At 40.4% G+C, this 27,354-nt stretch overlaps 1 protein-coding gene across 1 annotated transcript; it reads left to right on the top strand.

Annotated features, from left to right (window-relative positions):
* The first annotated feature begins 425 nt into the window (after nt 1-425).
* BVES (blood vessel epicardial substance) lies at nt 426-26,926 on the top strand. The gene is made up of 8 exons (XM_027895108.1): nt 426-516; nt 5,725-5,958; nt 8,187-8,311; nt 14,154-14,341; nt 14,492-14,600; nt 16,577-16,744; nt 18,593-18,734; nt 26,592-26,926. Exons 2-8 carry the CDS (start codon nt 5,736-5,738, stop codon nt 26,714-26,716), a joined length of 1,080 nt encoding a protein of 359 aa, XP_027750909.1. The 5' UTR covers nt 426-516; nt 5,725-5,735; the 3' UTR covers nt 26,717-26,926.
* Nucleotides 26,927-27,354: the final 428 nt, after the last annotated feature.

Raw genomic sequence — 27,354 nt, 5'->3', positions numbered from 1 at the left:
TCCATGTAGGGGCAACACTGCTTGCCGCACGTTTAGGGGAGAATTCAGCCCTTCTAATTTTAACCACTCAGCGGCCGGGCAGGCTGCCCGAGCAAAGGGGCTGAACCTCTGCGGGGCCGGCTCTCCCCACCTGGTTTAGGCGGCTCGCTCAGGCGCCGCCCGCTACCCGCAGGCCCCGAAGCGGGCGGGGGTACCCGGGTTGAGCCTCGCAGCTCCCCGGGCCTCAGAGCCGCCCCCGCCCCGCCCGCAGCCCCCCGGGGCGGTCGGCGGCGCCTGCGCGCTGCGGCCTCTCGGTGTCGGTGTCGGTGTCGGTGTGAGTGTGGGTGCCCGCCCGGCGCTGGCGCCGCCCGCAGCTCCCGCCGCCGCCGCTGCCTATTTTAGTCACGGCCGCGGCTCCGTGCCCGCTGCGGGACGCGCTGCCGGCAGCGCCGAGGAGCGGCAGCTCCACGCTGTCTCTGTCTTGCCCCGTCGCGGGCGAGCGGCCGGCCGGGAAACTTTTCCCAGGACGCGAGGCAGGTAAGGGGCGCTCCCGCCTCCTCCCTGCGCCAGCAGCAGCGGGAGTGCGGGGAACGGCGGCGGGGAGCAGCGCCGGCTGGTCCCTCCGGGGCCGGGGGGTGCTTCTCCACCGGCGGCGGGAGGGGCGGGCGCCGGGCTCCCACTGGACCTGCCCGGCGACCGGGGAGAAGGCGCCGTCCTGCCCCGGTGTCCGCCTTCCCTTGCCGGGCACTCGGGTCCCGCCGTGCCGGGCAGTCCTGCCCGCCCGCTCACAGCTCTGGGAAAGCAGGGCCGGGCGATGGCCCTTGGTGGGGTTGCAGCTTTGGAAATGGCCTTCTGGGGGAGGGGGGGAAGGAGGAGGGTTGGGTCGATACTTTTCAATTTTTTTTTTTAAATATTTTCACGATTATTTCGTACGAATGGTGGTTTTGGTGTTCGCACGCTGTGGGCTAAAATGAAGCCTCGGAGCGCAGAGCAGGGCTGCGGGGTGGCAGCTGCTGTTGCCCACCTCAATTTCAGCTCTGGGCGCACCTGCGAGCGATGTGACCCGAGGGGACAGCGAGCCCAAAGGCGGCTGAAGTTCCATCGCCGCAGCGCAGCCCCGCTGCTCTCAAGTCGAGCGTACCTGGGAGCGTTTCTCACTGTGTGAATACTTTGTTGACTGTTCGAGGAAAAATGTAATATTTTCAGTCTGCGGAAAGTGACTAAAGCGACTAACAAATTTCTGTAGTCTATACAATGAGATTATACTTGCTACAAGGAGCATGTTGATATACATATTTTCTTGTACCGTCTTCCCATTCACTCCCCGCGGCACTGCAAAAAAGGAAGTTGGTAACTTAAACTGTAATGAACTCGGCTATGTTAGCTCTAGTAGTTTGTCTTCAGATGACAAAAGCAAAAGAATTATTGATTGCCAAAATTGTCTATGCAGCTCCTGTGCTACAAGACCGCAGAAAAGTAGTTTAAAATTCTGCAGGTAGAATTAAAAAAAAAAGTTGAGCTTGAATTTTTAATTTTTTTTCCTTTAGACTCACAAAATCCATCTACATAAATGATGGACTATAGAGTTGCATTGACTGTAAAGTTAAACGAACATACTCAGGCAAAGATTTAAGAAGCTCACTTGAATAATATTCACCAGTAAATCTGTGGGAATAATCTCAATGAAGTGGATAATGATGTGACTGGGACACTCAGCACTGTCCTGTGTCAGGTTGGCTGACTGGTTCTCATACTAGAGGCTGCTGCTTTAAACTTTTCTGTCATGTCTGTCTTCTGTGAATGTTGTGTGGGTATCCATAAAATCACCATTTGTTTTAAAGTCATCTCTGTATCTGAATATTTTGACACTAAGTCTTTTGGGAATGACTTTAAGAAGTCTGGCTGTTTGTATAAAGCTGTTGTGAGCGTAGCAAAATCTTAGAGTAAGCTGCCTCATTTATGTTCTGAGAATTTGTATATTCTGACCTAAACCCAAAATGTTTTATCTTAACTTTCTATCAAGTTCATGCACAAAAGAATTTAACAGGCTTTGTTGTTAACAATGATTTTAGATAGATGTAATGTTGAAGTGGCACTGAGAGTTTTTTTGATCTGTTTGGTTTTGTGGCTTTTTGGATTTTTTTGGTTTACCCCCCCCCTTCCTCCTGTTTGGACAACAAATTGGCTTGAGTTCTCAATCAGCTAAGTTTTCAAATTCTTAGTTTGGTGAATCTAAATCCATATGATGGTCAAATTACTGGATATTAAAAAAAAATACTCTTTTAATGATTTGCCTTATATTCCATAAAGCTTTAATTTCAGTGGATGCTATTTACGCAAATTTTCCCAAATTATTTGACTATATGGGATTTTTTATAACTCCTGATACTAATACATGTCTTTGCATTGAAGACTTAAGCATGACTATATAGTCTTGTGCTATGTTAATTCTTAGTAGATATAACCCTAAGTTAAAGTTTTAAAGGTCTAATTCTGTACTTTAAAAACTAAATTTTGGCTCTCTGAAATAGCAGAAGATAAGAAATTATGCTTGCTTGTTTGTTTGTTGGTCTGCAGCTTTTTCTCCTCACTCTTCAGTATTATTTGACAACAGTAGATGGTAGAACTAAAGAATTGATCTAGAAGTTATAGCAATGTTGTTTATGACACTTTGGATATTTGCCTTTCTGGTGTTACCTGTAGATAAACACTTAAGGTTACAGCTCGTAACTCTGCCCGTCTGCCTTTTTTTTTTCATTCTCAAGCAGGCTCTGTAGTTGAAATTCAGAGCCAGTGTCAAAATCTGTCCTCGTGTAACTTTGCAATCTGTTTCTGTCAGCTTTAAAATACCATTGTGACAGAGAAGTTCTGCAGGTTTCTGTTGTTTTCCAGTACGTTAGGGGAGCTGCAGTCATTGTGAGTAGTAAGGGAAGTTTGAATGCATTCAGATAAAAGCTTTGAGGTATTAAAGACAGCTTATTAAAAAAGTGGAGGTGGGTAGGTTTAGGTTCCTGAGTTGTAATTTAGGTAATTAAGTAGTAGCTCAGACTTTCAGAAGCACTGAACATCCTCTTACAACTGCAGATGCTTTAAACAACTTGGTCTGTGTTTGTTGGAGAAACATCTTCCCATAACAGCACTTTATGGCTAGTGGTTTGTGGCATCAGTACATGTGAAGAGCAAGGGGAGCAGTGTTTTTGCTGGACTGGGAGGAGAGTGAGATTGTCCCGTGCTGTATATTTAATTCAGCTCATTTGGTTTCCAGTCTTCAAATGTGTGATGCTTTACAGCCAAGTCTTAAAAGAGTAAGGTAGCCTCTGTTCTCACAGTGATGCAGTACAAAACTTTGCTATTAAAAAAATCAAACATCTGGAAGGCTTCTTTTGATTTGTCATCAGATGCAACTGAAGTTGCTTCTTGCAGCCTGTTTTGATCTTGAGTTGAGCTCGGTTGTCTTTACTTGTTCTGTTGGCATATTAATAGGGCCTTTACTGGCAGATGACTGGGCAGTGAAAGGCTGAATATAGGTAGAAATTCAGCAGAAGACTTTTTTTAAAAGATCTAGAGATCCTGCTGTTCCAGTGTAGGGAGTTTAAATTGTTTGAAAACAACAGGAGCACCGTGATGAGATGTGTGTAAGATGAGCACAGACATAGTTATCCAGTTAGCAATTGCCTTCTGTTTATGAGTGTGTTAAAATGCCAGTCCTGCAGCCTCGCACGGGCTCACACTTTGGCTCCCTATGAGAGTGTCTTTGTCAGGACAGTGAAACTGCTCTCATGAATCTGTCAGTGATTTCATTTGAAAGAGCTGAAAGACAGTAGGATTGTGTTTGGATGGACCTGATGTTTGATAACAGTTAAGTGTAGAGTTTGTTTGACAAAACCCCCCATTTTAATTAACTTTTGTGAATAACTAACGTAGGAATAAAAAGAGGAAAGTGATCTTTTAAGAAATGTGAACTATGTATTTTGGTAAAGAGTTATCTAATTGTTTGTCTTTGAAAATAATTTAAATCTGGATATGGATACACTGTGTCCATGCTAGTGTTTGATCCTACGAGATTTCTCTGCATATTCTGGAGCACACTTTAGATGTGACAGCCTGTGGCCATCAAAAAGGAACTATCAGAGAGGGTTGAGGATTTTTTTTGCTTCCTGCTACTTTAAAAGGGGTTTAAAATACTGACTAATTTCAGAAACTGTCCAGTTTGCTTATCCCTTGTACACAGGTTGATTGGGAGAGAATAGAAGAAAAGCAGCTCGAAATTGCTTCACAGCCCCAAGAAGCACTCTCAAGTAGCAGAGATGCTGTAGAGTATATTCAAGTCTAGAGGAAATATTGACGGTGTTAACAGCAACTCAGAGTTGTCTGCTGAGCAGATTAATTACAAGACATTTAGTAACACAGCAGGGATATGCACTGTCTCTGCAGAATTTAGTTGAATGCAAATCCCACTGTGTTCCTCAGTGGTGAAGTGCACGTATTTCATTAATGAGACTCAAACCCAACTCCATATAATCTCTGCTGCTGTGGCAGTGAGAGACCATAGGTGCCTTGCTGGAAGAAGGGTTCTCCTGTGTTTCTGACAGACTGTCTAGGAACAGTCGTGTTCCTCCAGCTGGGAACTGCTCTGGTTAAGACCTCCTGGAATGCTTGTAACATTGACTGCGGTTCCCTAAAGTGAGAAACTTTTAAAATTCTAAAGGTAGTGTCTTGAAATCTTCCAGTTTCTCCCTGTAGTTTGCTTTTAGTAGTAATTTTTTATTTTGTATTGGCAAGGTATTTGCCTGCCCACAGATATTTTTTTCTTTTAATTGGTGTGAAAGGAATATATGCTATATTTTATTATTACAACAACAACAAAACGCCCTATGTATATTTAGATTAGAAATAGTTTTTAGCTGTCTCTTTTTCTCCAGGAGTTCCACAGACAGACAAAGGTCTTGTAAGCTTGCTCATACTACGTAAACCAAACTATTTCCCTAAGAGATGTAGCAGCCTGGTCATCTCCCTTTCTGGTTTAGTAGCATCTGATCATCTGGGAAGAGAAATGGTATTTTTTTAATTTACTGTCCTCAAAGTGCTTTGGGGGTGTTTTGTGGGCTCTGGTTAACGTGTGCAAGATGATGCATGGTTTAGAACTCCAGATTTAGTGCAAGAAAGCCAAAAGTTGAGGTTCTTTGGTTTTTATTTTTATACAGCTGTTTGGCTTTTTTTAAATCAATCAAACAGCACATGTTCCTCCTCTAAGATCTTACATTCCTTATTTGGAAGAATGACTTTCTATGCCATAAAGGAGACTTAGTAAAAGAGACTTATGCTACATAAGTCTCTCCTTTTTTTTTTTCTTTTTTTTTTTTTCCCCCGCAATTCTCATCTAGGTTAAGTTCTCTAAATGCAATACCAAATTGTGATTTTTATTTGTGTAGGGCTAGGAAGGGCACATAGGATGTTTCCTGAGCAATGACAGTCGTAGTAGCTACTGTTGATTGTGTGCACATAGTCCACATTTTGAAAAGTTCCATTCTTCAAGCCTAGCTCTTAAGTGAAAGAGATAGCTAAGCATTACTGAACTATAGATCTAGCTTACCCTTTTAAAGCATTTGTAGATTTTTTTTTTTTTCCCCGTGAACGATAATGGAAAATATATCCTTGGAAGAGAGAAAATAGCCCTAAAATCCATGAGTATGTCTACTATATTTCAGTTTAACGCATGGTGAATTTTTTTTCCTCTCCTTGCAGGAGTTTCCAGGATGAATACTACAGCAATGAGCCCACTCACGGTTACTCCACTAAGTTTTGTTCCAGAGTTTAAAAATGCCACCCTTGAGCCTTTTAATGAGACTGCATGTGAAAACTGGAAAGAGATTCATCATCTTGTTTTCCACGTGGCAAATATTTGCTTTGCAGTTGGGCTGGTTATTCCAACTACTTTGAATCTTCATATGATTTTTCTGCGAGGTCTGCTCACCATAGGTAGGAGAATTATTGTTGAGAGATTTACAACCTTCCTGTGATAGAAATGGCTGTTCTTGACCATTACGGCGCTGGTCCCTGCAGCTTATGGTGAAATTACTGCCTGTATTAATGGTTGTTGTACTCTGAAGATGGTTTTGTCTAACTGGGGGCCTGTTTTGACCCCAGCATACCTTTTCTGGAGAGGTGATATAACCCTTGACTCTTAAAACTTTGCAGAATTGTAACTTACAATTTCAAACCTAGGAATACATCAGCTTGGAAACAAGTGGACACTGTGACTGGCTGCTTAAAATTCATCAAATTTCAAATCGGAGTTGTGTCTATGGATCTCTAAAACTTTTATTTTAGGTTTCAAGGAAGTACTGGGATTATATATTGGCTGGTGCACTGACTTAGTATATCTGCACTAGGTGAGCTTTTCCTTGGGAAGCTTGCTGTCAGCCCACGTGTTCTCTTATCTTACGTTCAAACATGTGACACTTGTGGGTCACCAGAGTTATTTTTGTTGCAAATTTACCATAGCCTTTCGATAGGGAGTGCAGTCTGTGTTCTGAAGTCAGTAGCACTTCTTCTACCACTGTAGGAATCTTGTGATACCAGAATTTGACTTGAGAGGGAAACCTAAATTTGGCGTACTTGAGACTGAGCAAGTGTAGTTTCATTTGTAACACTTGCAGTCCCATAGCTATTTCAAAGCCTGTCCAGCTTGTGTAGGACAAGATCCTTGTGATCAAAGGAGGAGTAGTGAGTCATTACAGTGCAAGAAAGATACATCCAATCCAACAAGAGCATGCTTAAGTATTTTTAAAGTGAGTGCTTATTGGTATAATAGTGAGGGCCAATTTTATGATAGAACTTCTATTGCTGAATTTACAATGATCTTGCCTTTTCTATTTTATAGTTGTTATAGGGTAACTTCTTAAAACAAACTGCACTGATGACAGAGGGTCTGAGCATTGCAGGACCTTTTATCTATGTAGTGCTTGGCTTTAAAAGCAAAGAAGGGAGCTCTGCACTTGCTGAGCCTGCTGCTTTGATCTGTAGTTCTTATAGTACTTTGAGCAGATCTGGAATCAGAGTTTTGCAAGCTGCGGTGGCAGCAGGGTGCAAATCTACTTGGTAGGCAGCATGAGTTCCTAGGTATCTGTCCCCTTTGCTTTGACCCTGCCCCCCTGTGTGCTACTTCGAAATATTGCTCTTCAATACTTCCAGACATCGTATTCTCCTATCGCTTGCAGTCTAATTAATAAGCAGATCAAAAGCCACTATATTTTGATTTTTCTGATCCGTGTGTAAGTGCTGCCTCATCAGGTAACAACGCAGACAGATTAGATAATACTGAGTTCATTAATTCAGTGTCATCTTCAGGGAGAAAGGGGACAGGAACACTCAACTTGGCACTGTCTCCTTCTTGTCTTCACGTGAAACTTAAAGGTACATGTATCTCTGATCTCTCTAGTGGATAGTAGGCTCACAGTTATCTGGGAGAGACTCACTGTTGCTTAATCTATCATTTGATAAATATTGTCTTTGTAGGCTAAAAATGGAGTCCCTAATCCTACAGCATGCCTTATCTTTTAAAGCAATTTTCATTATTCAAAGTAAGGCAGTTAAAAAAGGTAATAAGCATTTGGAAGTTTTCTCTTTGATTTTATACAGGTTCAGTTCAGTTATACATGTTCCTGCTGTGACCTTGTCGAAGTGCTGCAATGGTAGTTCCTTTTAATTTTCAAAAATATCTGCATACGATTTTAGGAAGTTTTAATGCGACTCTTGCTCTCTAATTAGATATGAAGGTTAGTGATATGATTCATTTGTAGGCTTTTGTTTGTCTAATTAATTCAATACTAGGGATAAAGTTTTCTAAATTTTTTATATTTTTTAATTTATTTATTTAGGGTAGAATTTTCCACATCTCTTTTCTGTTTCATTTTCATGATGGATCATCATGGGCTGCACCTTTCTGCTTTCCCCAGTCCTGATCTGAGATACTGTTGCTTCAGTATTGCAGACCCATGCTGTCAGCCTGCTCTCAGTGCCTGTTTGCAGCATTGTGCTGATTAGCTACCATCGCATGTGATGATCCCAAGAGCCTAAGTGTAGTACAGCTTGTAGAATATAATGTTTTTCATTGTAATTGTAGTCAGTGGATGCATTCTTGATGGCTTTGTAGGAATGTTTATTGTTTGGTGGAATCTAACTTTTTTTTTTTTTAATTTTTACAGGATGTGCATTGTTCATCATTTGGGCTACACTCTATCGCTGTGCGTTGGACATAATGATCTGGAATTCTGTGTTTTTGGTTGTCAACCTTTTACATTTCATATACCTAGTGTATAAAAGAAGGCCGGTATGTATAACAGCTACATTTCACAAGCAGTCTGGTAAGATGCAAGAAAAGGAGATTTTGCCCATGTTTACTGGGCAAACCAATGAATTGGAACTCATTTTCAGCAGAATGTGTTTGTGTTCCAGAGACACACTCTGGAAGCATGTAACAGCTAGTACCAAAAAAACCCCCAAACCAACCTATCTGGAAATAAGCTCTTCACCAAATCAGCACAACCTGTGCCAGAAAGCAGCTAAGAAATTACCACCTTGCTCCTTTCCTGGCACAGCAGCATGAAGCTTGGCTTCTGTCTTGCCCAGAAGATATCTACAAATGTCTAGCTAGTTTTCAGCTGTGTAGTAAATATTTCTAGTTTAAATTGCTCTCAGATAGTAATCTTGCGAGTTAAAGGGGAAGTTCCTCTTGAGTTTGTGTTGCTAATGCTGTTATTTTAACCTATTCAATTATTTATGTCATCACTAAGATATAGCATATGATGAAACTGCACTGTATTTCTGCTAGTCAGCTGTGGCCATGCTGTCTAGTGCACACACAAAATAGCAATTGTGATAATGCAGAACCAGTGGGGCCAGACTACGTTTGTGTCTGCAGATAAATATCCCATGCAGGTAATCTGGTTTTTAATATGGGACGAGCTCATGTTGCAGTCTTTTCCCCCCAAGTAAGTTAGCATGTCCTGCTCCCCTCCAACCCACCCACCAACTGAGCCTTTTAGTATCATCTTGACTCCTCTAGTATTTTGTCAGGTGGGACAGGAGCTGGCCAGCAATGTCAGAAATTATTGTAAAAGGCAGGAGTGCACAACTGATAGAAATCCACGTCTGAAGAAAACCAAACCTTAAAACTTGTATTTTTTTAAAAGTGAGTTGTGGCACACGTCTTCAAATGTAGGTAATGCTCCTTGGGTTTGTACCCATCCAGCCCTTTCAGAAAATCTGAATAAAAGTCTGTTGGAGAGTCAAGAAGCATCTTGGGAGAATGATGTCGTGGTTTGTGGTTGAGTAAAAAAAATAATGTGTAAGTCAATACTGAATGAAGAAAGAAAAATATTCTTCTGTAATTATAGTTGTCTACTAAAAGTTATGTTTGCATAGGCTGGGGTATTTTGTGCAATATGGTATAGACTTCATCCTGATGAAGAGACAGCTATTTTCATTAAATCCTCTAGTAAAATTATTAGCAGAATTATTTGTAGGAGTTAGGTTAAGTAATAGAAGTCCTACTCTATAGAAGAATTTAAAAAGAAAGAATTGTGTAAGGACATGAAACTTGACTGATAAACTCAGTCATTGAAGTTTGTAAAAAAAAAATTACATCTAAGAGAGAAAGAATTGGAGGACCTGCCTTTAACTTTTCTTTGTATTTCTGTAGCCCTTGCCCATTAGAAATGTAACCACAGCAGAATTTAGGTGGTTGGCACTCCCATAAACTGTGTGCCATATGCATGTGGTACAAAATTGCAGCTGTTCTTACACAGAATAAACTGGAATTCTCAGCAGAAAATGAAATGTAGGAAAATAGACTTTGGTGGACCTGTTCTAAAATGCTGTGCGTGTTGAGGATTTCAACTTAAGTAGAGGCAGAGCAAGCTGCCAAAGGAAGAATTTAAAGGAAATGAAAGAGATGGTAGAAAGGCTGAAATCTTTACCAGCATGACTAAAACCTGCAAGACACTCCAGTAGGCAACCACAGCATATAAAAAGAGAATGAAGGTTAAACTGCATTTGTCTGCAACAAGGTAATAAATTGAGTACACTTACTTGAGTACATGTGTTGACAAAGTTTACCTACAGTGCTGTTCCTCCAGTATGGAGCACAGATTTGTCTGAAGGTTACCATCAACAGAGCTACATTACTTATACAACTTAAAAGCTTAGTCAAGAATTAGTTCTGATAGACTGGCCATGTAGTGCTGTTTCCTTGTGTTTTAAGACCTAATTTCAATAATATTCTTTCCATTAAGAAATCACAGTATTTATGAATACTGCGTGAAAAATATTGTACTGTTTTAATTGGTGTAATATGTAGTATTTCAGTAATTATTTCAGTAATTATTTAAAAAATCATATGAATCTTTGTTACAGACTGTGATCAACAAGCTTACTTGAAGTGATGCCTAGTAGTCACGCATGACTTTTTAGCTGTCTTGCACGTTTACTACAAACACAAAGACTGTTTTTTAAGTATTTTTCCTATAGGAAGATAAAGAATGGGGAAAAAATTTGAAATTCTTAGGAACTCATTTTTGAACGAGACTTTCTGCAGCTATTTTATTGCCCATCTCAGTCAGTTTTGGTCATCCTCACATCCCCTCTTTTTAAGGAAAGAAAGGAATGGAAGAATAATTACAAGTTAGTTGTATTACAAAATGAATAATTGATATGCTCAGTTGTTAAATATTTATTTTATTAAATGGAGCATGCAAAATCCCAGTGGGTTTCTTTTCTGACCAGAAGACTATTTCTGTGGTTTTGTTTCCTTGGAGCTTTACAAATTTGGCTTTTGTAGTCTGAGTGGAAGCTGAGTCTAATCAGTGTCTGACTTGGAGATCTGGCATCACCCCAGAATATTTCAACCACTGCTGAACAAAACACTGCACCTACCCATATGGCTCATTTGGAATATGACCCACAAGCATGACTGGAGGAGCAATCAGCTGTGCCTGTGAGAGACGAATAATCTGATACAAGGGAGACCATCTAAAGTACAGCTCCAGCCTGATCAGTCTGTAAGAAAGTAGTTACACCTGCTTTCTCTAAGTATTAATTACTACAGGAAGATCACAAAATGTGAATTATGTACTAGTTAAGGGATTGCATTAACACTCCAGGGCCAAAATTCGCCCTCATGTCTGCTTGCATGGTTTTGAATTCAGGAGTCTTGGAAGCTACTCAGATTCCTTTTTGAGATGAAGATATATATTTGAGTTGCAGTGGTCATGTATAGAATGAGGTGCAAATTAAATTGGTATAGCTGTTAAAAATGAAAGAGTTCCCGGAGAACATGCCAGCAAAACAAATAGTCACCTGGCTTCACAGTTATATGGAACATATTTTGAAATCTAATAGTTCAGGACAATCCCCAACAGAATACAGTTTCTCTTGCTGGTTAGTTTTTATTCCTTGTTCTGTCCGTGTCGATGTCTGCTGAGATATTATAAAGACTGTGGCATAAGAAATGTACAGGAGATTCCTAACCTGGATTTTATATGAAGGTAGTTGCTGGTGTGAGATTTAACTAGCAATTGATTCAGTGTGAAACCAGTGTAACTTTAGGTCACTGGACATTGTAAGTCCATGAGCCTTGATGACGCACCCACAAGAGCTGATGTCACTGTGAGGCTATTCTTGATAGTCTTGGAATAATCGTAGTGATTGAGAAAAGTGTATGAGGAGTGAAGGACAGCAAGTTCCATGGACCTGTAGGCTGGTCAGCCTCACCTGGATCTCTAAGAAGGAATAGATAATCCTGGCAATCATTTCTGTGCACATGAAGCACAAGAGGGTGATCAGTATTCATCAGCATGGATTCACCCAGGGGAAGTCATGCTTAACCAACCTGATACGAGGTGGATAAGAAATTGGTTGAATGGTTGCATCCTGAGGGCAGTGGTCACTGGGACCAGTGCTATTTAATATCTGAATTCATGACATAGACAAAAGGATTGATTGCACCCTCAGCAAGTTTACAGATGACACCAAATTGAGTTGTTCGACACATCTGAAGATTGGATGCCATCCAGTGGGACTTGGACAAGCTTGAGAAGTGGACCCATGGGAATGTCGTGAGGTTTAAGAATGAGTGCAGGGTGCTGCACCTGGGTCAGTGCAGTATCCCACTACAGGCTCAAGGGTGAACAGATCCAGAGCCACCCTGGTGAGAAGGACTTTGGGGTGCTGGTAGATGAGAGGCTGGACATGAGCTGGCAATGTGCACTTGCAGCCTGGAAAGCCTTTTACCCTGGGCTGCATCAAAAGCAGTGTGTCCAGCAGGTTGAGGGAGGTGATTCTACCCCTCTTTTCCACTCTTATGAGACTCCACCTGGAGTACTGCATCCAGCTCTGGGGTCCCCAGTACAGAGGAGGATTTCCAGCATTCTGATGAGAGAGATGGAGGACTCCTGGGAGGAAAGGCTGCGAGAACAGAGAAGGTTGAGGGGGACCCTAATTATGGCCTTCCAGTACCTGAAGGGAGCCTACAAGAAAGATGGAGAGTATTTACAAGGGCATGTTGTGACATTACAAGGAGGAATGGCTTCAAACTGAGAGTAGGCTTAGATTAAATATTAGGAAGAAATTCTTTACTGTGAGGGTAGTGAGGCACTGAAAGAGGTTGCCCACAGAACCTGTAGATGCTCTGTCCCTGGCAGTGTTCAGTGGTTGGATGGAGCTCTGGGCTACCTGGTCTAGTGAAAGGCATGAAACCCTACCTGTGGCAGTGGGGTTGGAACTGGGTGATCTTTAGGGTTCTTTCCAAGCCAAGCCATTCTGTGGTAACCTTCTACAATGAAATGACTGACCAGATAGATGAGAATAGTGAATATTGGCTACCTTAATTTCAGTAGGGTTTTCAACACTATCTCCTGTAAAATCCTGATAGAGAATCTGTTGAAGTGGGTCCAATCTGAGGACACAGTGAGCTGGATTGAAAATGGCTGGGCTGAGTGTGGTAATCAAGGGTAAGAAGCTAAGTTGGAGGTGTGTATTATGCATACTAGTGTGTGGTGTGTGCACTAGCAGTGTAATCTCAGGGCCAGTGCTAGGTCCTGTTTGACATCTTCATTAATGATCTGGATGATGGGGCAGATGTCTACCCTGATGACCAAAACTGGGAGGAGTGACTGATAGGCCAGAAGGTTGGGAAACGATCTGGAGGGACCTCACCAGACTGGTGAAATGGGCCAACAGGAACCTCATGGAATTCAGCAAAAAGTGTGGAGTCCTGCAACTGGGGAGGAGTAACCACGTGCATCAGCATATGCCATGGACCAGCCAGCTAGAAAGCAGCTTTGTAGAAAAGGACCTGTGTGTCTTGAAGGAAAAGTCGAACATGAGCTAGAAGTGTGCCTCCCTCTCTTCTGCCATTTTTTTCTTGCTTGCTTTTCCTTGTTCTCTGCGTATTTTATTTCTTCATTATCTGATGCTTATTGTTCTAATTTGTTTTCCTCACAGCAAATATGCGGGCTTTGTTCAGGCTGCCTCAGATTTCAGAAAAGCCAGGATACTGTTTCATTCCTTGCTGCCTTCATTCAGGAAAGACTTCCAGGCTTGGGATTTCAGCCAACTTCCTTTCCCTCATTGCTGTTGCCAGAGTTTGGGTGGGCTCCTAGATGTGGGATGTTCAGCTGGCAATGTTTTGGTTTTTTCTTTTTTCTTCCCTCATCACATGTGGTTTCAGTATGGTGGGTTTGTTTTTCAGGACTTGCTTTTCTACTGCAAGTAAGCCAAGAAGCTCAGGGATGAAAGGGGCTCCCAGGAGAGCCTGAGAGATAGCCCGAGTGGCGCATGCATGTAGTGTGAAAGGCTATCTGTGTAATTCTTGCCCAAGTCCTATTCACTGTTACGTCAACAGAAGTCTCAGATGACTCCTTGTGTCTGATTTAATGTGCCGCTTGGGTGGGACACCATTCTAAAGCACCTGTATTGCCAGCCTGGCTAATTTTAAATAAGATTTTGGGTACCCTGTTATAGGCAGTGTTTGTGGAGAGATGTCACACATTTGCCACTTCTTTCCTTAAGCCAAAGCTGTTTCTCAAGCATAGCAACTAAAACATGTGTGCAGTCCTACCCTTTTTTAACTAATGCATCTGTGTTTATTGATGTCTCTTGTTTATCCAATCTAGATCAAGATAGAGAAGGAACTTAGCAGCCTCTACAAGAGAATGTTTGAACCTCTCCATGTGCCTCCAGAGCTCTTCCAAAGACTAACCGGACAGTTCTGCAACATTCAGACTTTAAAGACTGGGCAAGCCTATGCAGCAGAAGATAAAACATCGGTTGATGATAGGCTAAGCATCCTGCTGAAGGGAAAGTAGGTTCTATAAAAGCTTGGGTACAGTGTTATGCTTCATGTGACGGTGGAATAGATTAGAAAATTTGTCAACAATCATATCCAAATTTAGATTAAATTAATCAAACTTCCATGATTTTAAAATGCTGTTTCATGCGTTTTTGTTTCCAGAATGAAGGTGTCTTATCGAGGGCATTTTCTGCATAATATTTACCCCTGTGCCTTTATAGATTCTCCTGAATTTCGATCAACACAGATGAACCGGGGTGAGAAATTCCAGGTACACTTTATTTTAAATGTCACTGGATATGAGCTGAGGAGATCATTAAAAAAACCCAGAGTATAAATTTGATCAACAGTGAACTATTTGACTTGCACAGTTTTGCTGACTTCCTAGTACTGGTGTTTGAAGATGGACCATATCAAGAATAACTAATGCCCCCAAACAGTATTATGATCGTGATTTAATGCGTTATTAGGTATATTAGGACTGAGCAGTCTGACTATTGCTGTTCTGGTCTCTTTTACTGTTTTCTCTTTGTGTTAAGAGATTGTTCAGGACAAATACTTTTAAAAGGTGGCTTTGCTGGAAAAAGAGATGATATGAGCAGATCTTGTCACTGGTTCAAAAACAGAAAAGAAAAAAAAAATATTGTAATAACGAAAGACTAAAAGTTCAGGCACTAGTAATTGGAAATTGGTACTTGTCAAAGCGTATTAATGCTTCTGCCATTTTGCAAGTTGTTAAAACAACACAATCTCAGTATTTTGAATAAAAATATTTATATGAGGGACAATAAGGGTATATGTCTCCAGCAGTGTAATTATGCTAGTATACTAAAGGATATATTTTATTATAGCCTTGTGGAAGGGGTGTGGAAATACTATTAGAGAAGTTATTTTTTTCCCATAAAAATGGCTATTTTTCTGTGTCTTACTTGATGTTCTTTAGTTAGATATATGTAATAATGACTGGACAGTGGCCGACTGGGTACATCCACGCTGATACCTTGGCAGAAGGAGAGGGAGGGAGAGCAACTCGGCTCTAAAATCAGTGATTGAGGTCATATGTTCCAGTCAGATACAAGGCTTAATGCCAGGGGATGCATTCATTTTGCAGCAGCGAGGTGTCCCCACAGCAGGGCTGCCCTCTTGGCACAGCCTGTTTTCCCTGTAAGGGACTGGATACAAGTTCGTCCCTCTCAAGGGAAAAGATTCATGCCTCAGCTTCTGCGTTCCTTACAGGTTATTGCAATCTGGTGAAATGCACATCCTTCACTCGTGAGTTCTGCTTGTTACTGCCATATTCATACTGTCACTGCTGCCCTTTCAAGTGTACACAGATTCAATCTTAAGGACCCCATCTGCTGGCAATGCTGGTGAATTCTTCCTCGGCCTGTGGGCTTATATTACACACTGTGAAGTAAAAAGTCCACAGATACATGACAGTTTCCCATTATTTCTTGGACTTTATAGGTTTTTAATTTTTTCAGGAGGTCATGTTATCCTGTAATAGAAGAGAGCACCTGATTTCTTCATAGGTTGACTGACTTCCCCCTTCAAAACGTGCCTTTTGGGTATCAGTAAGAGGTGTGGGTTTCAGTGTACCATTGCCCTCTGCTGGCACCGGGGGGACAAACCTGGCAGGTCCTGCCTCCCATGAGAGGGTGCAAGCTCTCCCATAACTGAATTATCAGTAACTGAGCAAACAGAGCCTTACTTAACTCAACTGCTAGAAAGCGGTACTTGTGGGATCAGAAGGGCTGATAGTGAAGAGAGAAAGATGGAAGTACTTGTTTTTAATCACTAAAAATTCTTTGATGGAGGCCTTTGGATGATACAAGTTGCTCATGCTTGGTGACAAAATAAACCCAAGCAACATGTAGGCCTATTGGGATTCAAGTAGTGTCATCACCATAGGACTGACTTTATATGTAAATTTCCTCTTACATAAATGCTTTTTTACAGTTTGGGAACTCATGAGAGATTTTTTCCTGTTACCTCCCCCCAGGTTTTCTGAAAAACAAACTGGCTGCACATATCAGTTAGAAATACAGAGATAATAGATATCTGAGATTTTTTTTTACATTTGCAGTCATAACATGCTAAGAGATACTAGAAAGTTTTATGGCTTTAACAGTTTTTTTAACTGGAGGCACAAATAAAATGGTATCACTTATTTTAAAGCCTGTTTAAATGTGGTAGTCTTAAAACATTTTAAAATGTGCTAATTTTGAGCATGGATTTTTTTTTCAGGTCACCATTGTCGCAGATGATAACTGCAAGTTCCTGTGCTGGTCCAGGGAAAGGCTGACTTACTTTCTGGAGTCTGAGCCATTTCTTTATGAGATCTTTAAGTATCTTATTGGCAAAGATATTACAAATAAACTTTATTCATTGAATGATCCAACCTTAAATGACAAGGTAAGCAATTTAAGTTTTGTTTGGGAATTTTTCTCCCACACAAAAATGTGTTTTTACTTCAATTTTAAATGCTCTCAAAGCACCTTTTTTTAACCTGCTGCTATCAGCTGCTGAATGCACTCTCATGGCCTTTTAGTGCCAAGATACGAGTCAGTGCAATGTTTCTGTCAGAAGCAATATTTGTTAAAGTTTGCACAGTCAGGTACATGAAAGATGAGTAACTGAGATTCAAAACTGATTGACTAGTGCAGATATTTCTAGCCATCTATTAGACACGATGGCCAGTAGCTAAAAAGGTGCTTCTCCCTGGATATTGTTTCTCTTTAACAAATGAGTGTGTTTGTACAAAAAAGTTTCAGAGCTTTTTCTTAAAAAAAACTTTTACTAGGAAAAACAGCTATGTGATACTGACTTCTAGGAAGAATAATTCCAACATCTTTGAGGGTTGAAAATACAAAAAAAAAAAAAAAAAAAAAAAAGGAAACATTATGTGGATATGATGCAGTTAATGGAAGGAATCATGAAATATGTATAAAATATAAATAAATACGAATACATATAGAACATTAGGTGGTCTGAATAGAACTCGTTATTTGCCTGTAGGGGGAGTGCATTTTAGGTGTCTGGGTAAGTGGTCTGGGTATAGTCATGGTTATATTAATTATCTTGTTTTAGTTTCATTTTGGCTCCTTACTTAGTTATGTGACTTTACAAGATTTGGACAGTAACTTGTTTGCTGGTGGTTTTTCAGTTTGGGTGGGTTTTTTCTTGTTGTTTGCTTGTTTATTGTTCATGTACTGGTTGTAAGGTTCTCATATATAATTTATTTGAAGAACCTTCACCATCATTTATGGAAAGCTTTATAATTTTATAATACAGTATTTTTGTATCCTGTCTGTATTGATTAATTTAGAGCAAAAATCCTTCTCATCAGATTACCTGTAGGTAACTTGTATGTAGATTAAACAGTTACTTCTGCAAAGTTGGGAATTTGATCGAAAATTATCCTAGGGGAATGACTGCCACTACTACAGACTTCGACAGGCTTAACTTGTCATGTCTTTATGCCTAATTAGACTCTGTAAGTTTTCTCAATTTTATACTGAGTATAGAAAGAGAAAAAAAAAGAATTGCGGGGGAAACAATTTAATAGCAATAAAGCACTGCTTAATTTGCTTTTTGATTAATCAAATAGATTACACTGTCTTGCAGTCAAATACTCAAAACTATTTCAGATCACTGCTTTACTTTACTAATGCAGTAAGGTCAAGGTGATCTAGCAGGAATATACCACCTGCAAAATACATCTTATAAAGCGTGTGTTAAACCTGCGCTTTTTTTTTTCCAATAAAAAAGACTTACAGGGTAATTTTCTATAATAAAACTCATATCTACATAGACAGAAAGTAATTTCTGGAGTATGGCACCTTGAAAGAATAAGTAGCAATGTGCCTCCTATGTGTGCTAAGAATTGTACTGGGAGACTGCTCTCTCCTGGAGACTGCTGCTCTGCACACTCCTTCTCACCTTGCCTTTTTTCCTTTTTCCCCTCCATCTTTCCTTTCTCTTCTTTCTGTAAGAAAACACATGAAACTTCCAGTGCAAAATTAAATTGAAATTGAATAATTAATATGAGGTTTCATACTAGTCAGTGTTCCAATTCCAATATATTACTGGAATTTTCTGTTTTCATTCCAGTCGATGTACACTGCATAGAATCTTCTGCTCTAGCAAGTTTCTTGGATAAGCATAGCTGAGACCAGAGCATCTACTACAAGGGAAATAGTTATTTTTCCATTTTATTTTAATTTGCCTGACCTTTTTAAATTTTTTTTTTTCTTTCTTTAGGCTTCAAAAAAGATTGATCGCCAGCCTAGTCTCTGCTCTCAGCTCTCCGTGATGCAGATGAGAAACAGTATGGCCAGTACCAGTGACAGCGAGGATGGCTTGCAGATGTTTCTTCGTGGGACTTCCTCTGCATCCTCTCTTCGTGAGTGCTCGGAATAGCTCGTGCCAGTTTTGAACACAGCTTGGTTGACCATTAGAGATTATTGTAGAACTCTGTGGGAGCAGACAACAGCTTTTTGGATGCTGCTGTGCATCAGCTAAATGAAAGGACCTAACTATAGGGCAGTCATAAGATGCATGAGGCTTTGTGTGCTAACTGAGGATACCTCATGTAGATACTGGCAAAAACCCTAGCATGTATGGTAATAATTTTTGGGGTAGTGATTATGCGTAGACATAATATGGAATGTTTATAGTAATGGGACAAAACTGAACGTACAGTGCCTGTCACAGTAGTATGTTCTTTATTCTGTGACTGGTGCTTGTAGAAATTAAAAACCTTAACAAAGCATTACCCCTCAGCGACTTGGTGTTCTGCATTTTCTCCTGAGATAATTCTCCTGATTGTATTGGCAGGATCTTGAGAAATGTGGTGTACAAGCAATATTTTGATGTGACCTGGGAAACCTCCAAATATCCTGTCAGGCTCTCGTCTCCTGTGCTTTGTATGACAGGAGTAGTAGAGAACAGATGAAGTGAGAGAAGAAATCATGTCTGACCTTTTTGCTTCTACTCTTGGAAATTTATTCCTTTATAGAAACATTCTAAATTCTTTCTAGGCTTTTGCTGTTGTTTTTTTTCAGTTCCTCTGAATCTAAACTTCAGCCCTAACCTGAACTCCGAAAGTAGCTTTTGAACAAAAAAAAACAGAGGATATTCACTTTTCTCATTTGGCATAAACTGTTAGTTTAACAGAATTTAAAAGGATCATATAAGATTTTCTCTTTTGATTTGGGAAGTTTTATTGTTTAGTGACTAGAATTGGAATTTATGAGAGGGAAAATCACTGCTAATAACTGTTATTTGTTATGGTTAAAGTCTCTGCTAAGAAGAGGAAGTGTTTTCAAATATTGGCACTTTTCTGTTTCATTTTCTGTTTTCCATTGTGTTCCTCACAGTTCTCATCCAGGAACTCCTTCAGACTTGGAGGGCCTATCTGTTTTTACTCCTTAACATTGGTATAGTCTGCATGCCCAGACAGAAGGAAGCAAAAGCCCTGCGAGTGTTTCACCCTACTAGAACATCAAGGGTGACACCTGGGATATAGTTTGATGAAAATTCCAGTGGTTTTTTTTTCCCTTTTCTCCTCTGTTCTGTGCAAGGATATTTAGAGTCACAGAACAGTTGAGGTTGTAAGGAACCTCTGGAGATCATCTAGTCCAGCCTCACTTTCAAAGCAAGATCAGGGCTATGTCCAGTCAAGCTTTGAATATTTCCAAGGTGGAAGATTTCACAGCCTCCCAGGGCAACCAATTCCAGGGCTTTACCACCCTCATGGTGAAAAAAATGTCCCTTATTGCAGCTCGTAGTTGTTGTACTTTGTTCTTTAGTGCATGCCTCCGAGAAGAGTCTGGCTCTCTCTTCTTTATACCTTTCCACTAAGTGGCCGAAGACAGCAGTCAGATCCCCTGAGAGCCTTCTGTTCCTAAGGCTGAACACACCCTGCTCTTGCAGCCCCTCCATGTACGCCACCTGCTCCAGCCTCTGACCATCTTGGTTGCTCTCCACTGCACTCGCCTCCAGTATGTCTATGTCTTTCCTGTACAGGGAGGTGCAAAACTGGACACAGCACTCCAGATCCTGTCTCACAAGTGCCAAATGGAGAGGAATAATATCTTTCCTTGATCTGCTGGCTAATGCTCTTGCTTATATGGCTCAATATATGCTGCTAATATGGTCCAATATATGGATGGCATTCGTGACTGCAGGGGCACCCTGCTGACTCATATTTGATTTTGTGTCCGCCAGGACCTCCAGGTCTGTTTCTGCAAAGTTGCTTTTCCAACCACTTCATGCCTAGGCTGTAACGCTGTGTAGGTTTGTTATGTCCCACGTGCAGGGATTTGCCTTTCTTGAACTTCTTGTAGTTTCTGTCAGGTTTTTTTTCCCCAGTCTATGATGGTCCTTTCTGACTTGCTGCCCTACCCTCTGGCTTGCACTTTCTCTCACTACTTGGCTGTGAACTTGGTGGGAGTTCATTCCATCCCATCACCCAGATCATTAATATATTGAATATTATAGGCCTTGGCACTGGCCCTTGAGGGGTAGCTACCTGACAGCTGGATTTTGTGCTGCTGTTCACCACCCTGTGAACTTGGTAGTCCAGCAGATTATTCACCCAAGCTATAGTCCATGTATCCAGTCTGGTTCTTACCCATTTGTCTGGAAGGATTCTGTGACAGACTGGGAAGGGCTCTGCTACCATCCCAGTAAGCAACATCCACTGTACTCCATTTCTCCACAGAGCTAGTCATCTCACCACCTCAGGGTGGTCAGATGCAATCCGCCCATGGTACATCCAGTCACCTTCCCATCCTTCATGTTCTTGGACATGGGTTCCAGGAAGACAAGCTCCATAATCTTCCTGGAAACTGAGGTTAGACTGATAGGCCATTTGTTCCCTGGGTGCTCCTCCTTGCCCTTTGATAAAATGGCTGTGATGTTGGCCTTTTTCTGCCTCCCCTGACTGCCATCGTCTTTCCAAGATGGTCTTGCAATTGCATCAGTCAACACTTAGCACCTTTGGATGCAGCCCATGTGGTTCCACCATCCAGTGTTTGTCCTGTTGACTTAAATAGTCCCTAACTCCAGCTTTTTTGTAAGTCAAGCATTGCTCTCCCAGTCTCTACCACTGGACTTAGAGAACTGGGTGGCCTCAGGACAAACCTGTAAAGTAAAAAGAAAAAAAAAACCAAACAACAAAAGAAAACAAACAAAAAACCACACCAAAAAAACCCACACACAAAACCCCCCCCCCCCAAAATTGAATATCTTAGAATTTTTCATGTCCCTGAGTCTTGTGCATCACTGAGCTGTGGCCTTGCAGTTTCACTGGTCTTTCATTTGTTGCTGGTGTATTTGTAGAAGCCTTTCTTGTTGCTGTTGTCAAGATCCAGGTCTAGCTGATCTTTGGCTTTCCTAATTTCATCACTGCACGTTTGGGTCATGGTTCCCAAGGAGCTCATGCTTGCTTTCACTTAGTGTGTGTGTTTGAGCTCTGTCAGGACTTTGCTGTTCATCTATGCCAGCCTTCTACCACACTTGCTCAACCTTCTGTGCACCGGAACAGACTGTTCTTATGTTTTGAGGAGGGTGTCCTTGAAGATCAGCCATCTGTCCTGTGGGTTCCTGCCAGGTGGAACCCTGAGCAAGCCAGAGTTCCCTTACCTGTAGGGTTGTACTTCTTCCCTTTGTCTTGCACACCACTCGGTATCCTAAACTCCACCAATTCCTGGACACTGCAACCAAGATTGCTATCAGCCTTCAGCTCCCTGATGAGTTCTTCCTTGTTCATCAGTGACAGGTCCAGCAGAGTGCCCTCCCTAGTTGGCTCAACGATCACTTGTATGAAGAAATTTTCTGCTGCGTTCCAGAAATCTCCTGGACTGCTTGCTCCCAGCCCTGTTGCCTTCCCACCAGATACTGGGGTGGTTAAAGTTCCCCACAAGTACAAGGCCTGTGATCCAGTTGTCGAAAGAAGGCTTCCATCTACTTGCTCTTCTGGATCAGTCAGCCTGTAGCAGCTACCTGCCATGGAGTCTCCTGTGTTGGTCTGTTCTTTACCCACAAACTCTTGAGTGGCTTTTCTCCTGTTCCACACACAGCAAAGTTCCATGAATTGAAGCCACTCCTTTGTGTAGAGAGCCCTAGGAAGAATTTGTGCACTCAGAAGCCTGAAAGAAATTGTAAAACTGTGTTTCTGCAATTAGTTAGAATTAAAATGTCTTTTTCAGGCTTAACAGCAAAACACATCATTGTTTCAGCTTTGGGAGAAAGTAGTTGAAATGCGTGACACGTTCAGCTGTAATTAAGTAAATCTCCAAGATGCATTAGTGCTTAGCACATACTTGATAAATACAGTTTTCTATGTTGTATTTTCCTTTGTTTGTGTACCTTTTTTTTTTTTGGTGTATAGGGTATAGTTCCCCCTAAAGAGGGGTTTAAATGTCTTTTGTGTTCTGAACTCACTCAGTCCAACTGAGGCAGCAGCCTCCTGAGTCCAATACTTTTCCTTACTTTTGGGGAGGCAGAGGGGTTGCCCATACAGCAGTGCAGTATACACCTCAGGAAATATCGTCATTTATGAATATCTTCTCTCTACATTTTGATTTTAAATTTCTGACTTCTGTAAAAGGTTGATAAAAATTCATGATGCAAGTTTATTTATCTCCTTGAACTGTAATGCTTCAATCTTTTGTTTTTTACCAAGATAGCTTATTAGTTATTGCTGGGCACTGTCACTGCCAGTGATGGGCTTGCCACCAAGGTGAGCTCTGCTTTAAGGTTTGTGTTCAGTGTGGACTGTGGGCCGTGTGTGCACATTTTCTCAGATCACAGGGAAAACCAAACAAAAAACGTGCCATTTACCTTAGCACTGTGTTCTCAAAAACCTTCTCCTGGGTGCTCTCAATGCAGCAGTCAGAGGTTTTTTTGTCTGATTTTTTTCTCTTTTTTTAAGATTCAGTATAAGACACATGCTGAGGCTTACAGCCCTAGTGCTGTTCCCTGGGTCCCCCTTGTGGAATCGTACATTTATTTAAAACAAACAAACACAATCCAAAATCCTCAGAAGATTTTGTTAGAAACATTTGGAAATTACAAACCTGGTTGTTGTTGTGGGTGGTTTTTTTTTTTTTTTTTTTTTTTTTTTTTTTTTTTTTTTTTTTTTTTTTTTTTTTTTTTTTTTTTTTTTTTTTTTTTTTTTTTTTTTTTTTTTTTTTTTTTTTTTTTTTTTTTTTTTTTTTTTGTTTGTTTGTTTGTTTGTTTTTTGTTTTTTTTTTTTTGTATGGGAGCTCTACAGAAATATTGTTTCGTCATTGCTAGGTGATTGTTGTGTGGACAAAAGCTTCCCAATAACAAATATGATGTTTTACTAGGGCAGTACAAATACATTTTCTTCTTATTATTTCCATACTAATGAAAATTGAGCATTTATATTTTTGTATAATCCCAACTTTTAAAGTTATGCTTTTATCAGTGCTACAAACAGTAAGCTTTGGCTCATTTTCTCAGGAAATTGATATAAAGCTATTCTCAAAGTGTTTTGTAGTGAAAGGGTTAAAAATACTTATTAGTAGGTCCCAAACTATGATTACTAATGAAACTGTGTTTTGAATTTAATTAACTAAGAAACCCAACTAACTGTTTGCTTTTATATTAAGGAAATAACCAACAAGAGTTCTATAATGCTTATGGAGTGAGTCGTTTGCAGCATGATGTTTTCTGTTGATAACATCACATTAACTCAGCAGGCATCCTCAAAAAGGTATTAAAGTGGGGTTTGTTTATCGTGTGACACTTGTGCTTGACATCCATGATCCATCATCTCTATGTAATTCATTAGTAAGTGAAATAGGTGTATCTCTTTTTCCAAAATTTGAGTTAAACAAAAATAGTTCAACCTGATCACAAGCGTAACTTCACTTAACTTTCAGTCCTTTGAAAATATTTTGGTATTAGTTTCTATTCCATGATACTACTGCTTGATAGCATTCACATACTTACTAGTGATGCAGTCTCTTTCTGGGGTACTTAGTTTAAATAGTTCAGATTTACTGGTCTACAAATCTGTATTTGCTAACTTCTAAGCTAAGCCAGAATGTAAAAAGGTTTAGGTTTGGTAGTGCTTTTAGTGGTATTATCAAATTATAGGATCGTTATGTTTATACCCAGCTTGTGGTTAAAAGCAGGACTGGGATTCGTTTAAGTTCTAATATGTGTTTTGGCTTAGACCCTCAAGAAAGGGCAACAGAATGTATTGGATGGAAGGTCTGACTCAGTCACTTGAACATCTGGATAGAGATCCAGCACTGGATAGAGGCGTCAGTAGACAGTTTAGAACAAATAAGAGCATGTATTTGAAACAAACAGGGTGAGAGAATTTGACCTTATATCCTATTAAACAGACTTATGGCTTCTTACTTCTGGAGAAAACTAAGTACTTCTAAATAAAAGAAAACCATTCTAAAAATAGTAATTAACTAATTAAAAAAAAAAAGGGGGACAAAAAGAAGCTGAAGCTAACTCAGCATTTTCAGGCAGACTTTCACCTTTGAGTGTAATTTGTTGGTGTCTCCTAGAAAAGTCTATTTCCTTTCCAAGTGTACCCACAAACTTTGGGTTTAGTTACCCTTTGCTTAGGCCATAAAACCCATTTGTGTGAAAAGAAGTGTTTAACAATTCCGGTACTTAAAAATGTGTTTGAGTAACTCTGTATCATGGTAGTTTAAGTAATTTTTAAATGTAAAAGAAAATGCTAATAAATTTTTAACATAATGAGTTCCAAAAAGCTAATTCCAAACAATGTCTTTGTGAATGTGACTTAAAAATGCAGTTATACGATAACCTGCTGGTCTTGCCTGTAGCTGTATTTTGTTCTCTGTGTGTAACGCATACATTGCTAATGAGTCCTTCCTCATAAATAGGCTTCCTTAACACAGCACTTTACTGTATGTTTGATAAACTTATTTTAAAATAAGACTGTGCTATAGCTCTCAGTATTTTTTCAAGAATATTTTAATTTTTAGCTTCTATGCAAACAGTGATCCTGCTGACAGATATCTTATGCTCTTTTCTTCTCAAATGGTATTTTGAAGTTTTCCATAATCTTTTTGATCATCATATCCTAGCTGCTTACAGCCTTGTAGCATTGTACTGGTCTAACTCTAGAAGAGGGTACTGAGAGGAAAACATGTCCAACTGCAGATGCAATTTCAGAGTGAAAAATGGAAAACAAAACTGTTCAGCCGATGTCAAAGAGTTTCTTTGGATTGACCCTCATGCTGAAAATTTAACTGCAGTAGAGGTAGTTTGCAGTGGTAACTTGCACAAAAACTCCATTTAATGTCTTGTCACAAATAGCTGCGGTGTGCGTTCTGCTCCGGCAGACAAGCTGCTGCTTTTCTAAAAGGTTGTTTTGTTGCATTGAAATCATCGTCACTCAAAAGTTTTATGTTTTCTCTGTGTTTGTTTATGGGGGCATGTATCTTCTATAAGTTTTATATTAATAAATATAATATAATATATATATTAATATTTATATTAATATGCTGCGTAAAACTTACGAAGCTGTGTCAGGGGAGGTTTAGGTTGGATAGTAGGTAAAGGTTCTGTACCCAGAGGGTGTTTGGGCACTCTAACAGGCTCCCAGAGAAGTGGTCACAGCACCAAACCTGGCAGAGCTCAAGAAGTATTTAGACAATGCTCTCAGGCACATGGTGGGATTCTTGGGGGTGTCCTGTGCAGGGCCAGGAGCTGGACTTTGATCCTATTGGGTCCTTTCTAACTCAGGGTGTTCTATGATTTTATACTTTAACAGCAAAGTTAGGGCTTTGATCACGCGCCCACCTGAGGTTTGCCCAGTATGCTGAGGAAGTGTGCAAATGTACACACCTTTTGTGCTTAGGGCAGCCATCCATGCTGCTGCCATTGAATGGAGTTAGTGGGTGAGTGTCATGGTGAGAAAGTGACCACCAAGGACTCAAACAGTGGGCACCTTGCTCAGTCAGGGTTTGCGGTGAATTTGGGGAGAATACCATGTCTGTGGTTAACAACAGGGTTTGAACCTTAGAGGTGTTGCTGGTTCATAGCAGCGTGGCTGTCCCATATCTAAAATTTCCTGGTGTCTGTGGCCAGGTAACAAGAAAACCTTCGTTTATAAAATCCTCTCGTGAGGCAACTTGGTTGGGATCATCAGATTGTGTACAATTTGTCATAAGTAGGTGTACCTAGCAGGTGTGTGTCGTTCAACTAATCGGTAATTTCTTTGTAACTGTGACAGGCCCGGGCCGGACATCTCCCTACCTGAGAACTTCAGCAAAGATGAAGCCAATAGAAGAAAGTGTTGAAGATGATGTCTTTGAAGCACCATCTGGTGATAAGTTTGAACTCCAGCGGCTGCCTTAAAACAGATGTGTCCTCAGGTGTATCAGAGCTTGCACAAAGCTCCCATGCAAAAGGATGAAGTTGAATTTGGGGGGAATCTGAAAGCTAAACCCACTCTCTGTGTTTGAAGTTACCACAGCATATGCCCGTGGCTTCTAGATGGAAATGTCACGTTTTATTTTACTTCTAAATAAAATAAATAAAACTTGTATGTGTTTTTTATTTTCTTGACATGGGTTTTGCTTTATTCCTACTTTGACGCTTGCCATTATAAATTTATTGTTGAGTTGCTGACTAGACTGAAAATTCTAGACTTCTTTGGTGGAGAATATCCCCAGTTTCATTTCCTTGAGTTTCTTAGAAACCTGTATCTTACTGTTTTCAGTGAGAGATTTTGAAACTCTGTTTACAAAGCTGTGTTGCTGTTACCTGTCATCATTGTTGTGACAGTCTCATGAAAAGTACACACTGTCTTCTGCCTCTAAATTTTTTGGTAGATATTAGCCTCTAATTCTAGTGCTTCCCCGCCTGACTGCTTGACTCTGCAATTGACTTTACAATTGTAATAATTTTAGTAATGACTTCAATTTTAGTTTTTCTTGGCCAAAGATTTAAATGTAATGTTGCCTTTTCAAACTTAAGTTTTTCTTCTTTAGGCA

This window comes from Empidonax traillii, unplaced genomic scaffold, assembly GCF_003031625.1.
Source record: "Empidonax traillii isolate 1590-97213 ecotype Southwest subspecies unplaced genomic scaffold, ASM303162v1 scaffold16:size2589160, whole genome shotgun sequence".
Classification (NCBI taxonomy): Eukaryota; Metazoa; Chordata; class Aves; order Passeriformes; family Tyrannidae; genus Empidonax; species Empidonax traillii.
Note: the sequence above shows the minus strand (reverse complement) of the source record. Positions and strands in the feature narration are given on the sequence as shown.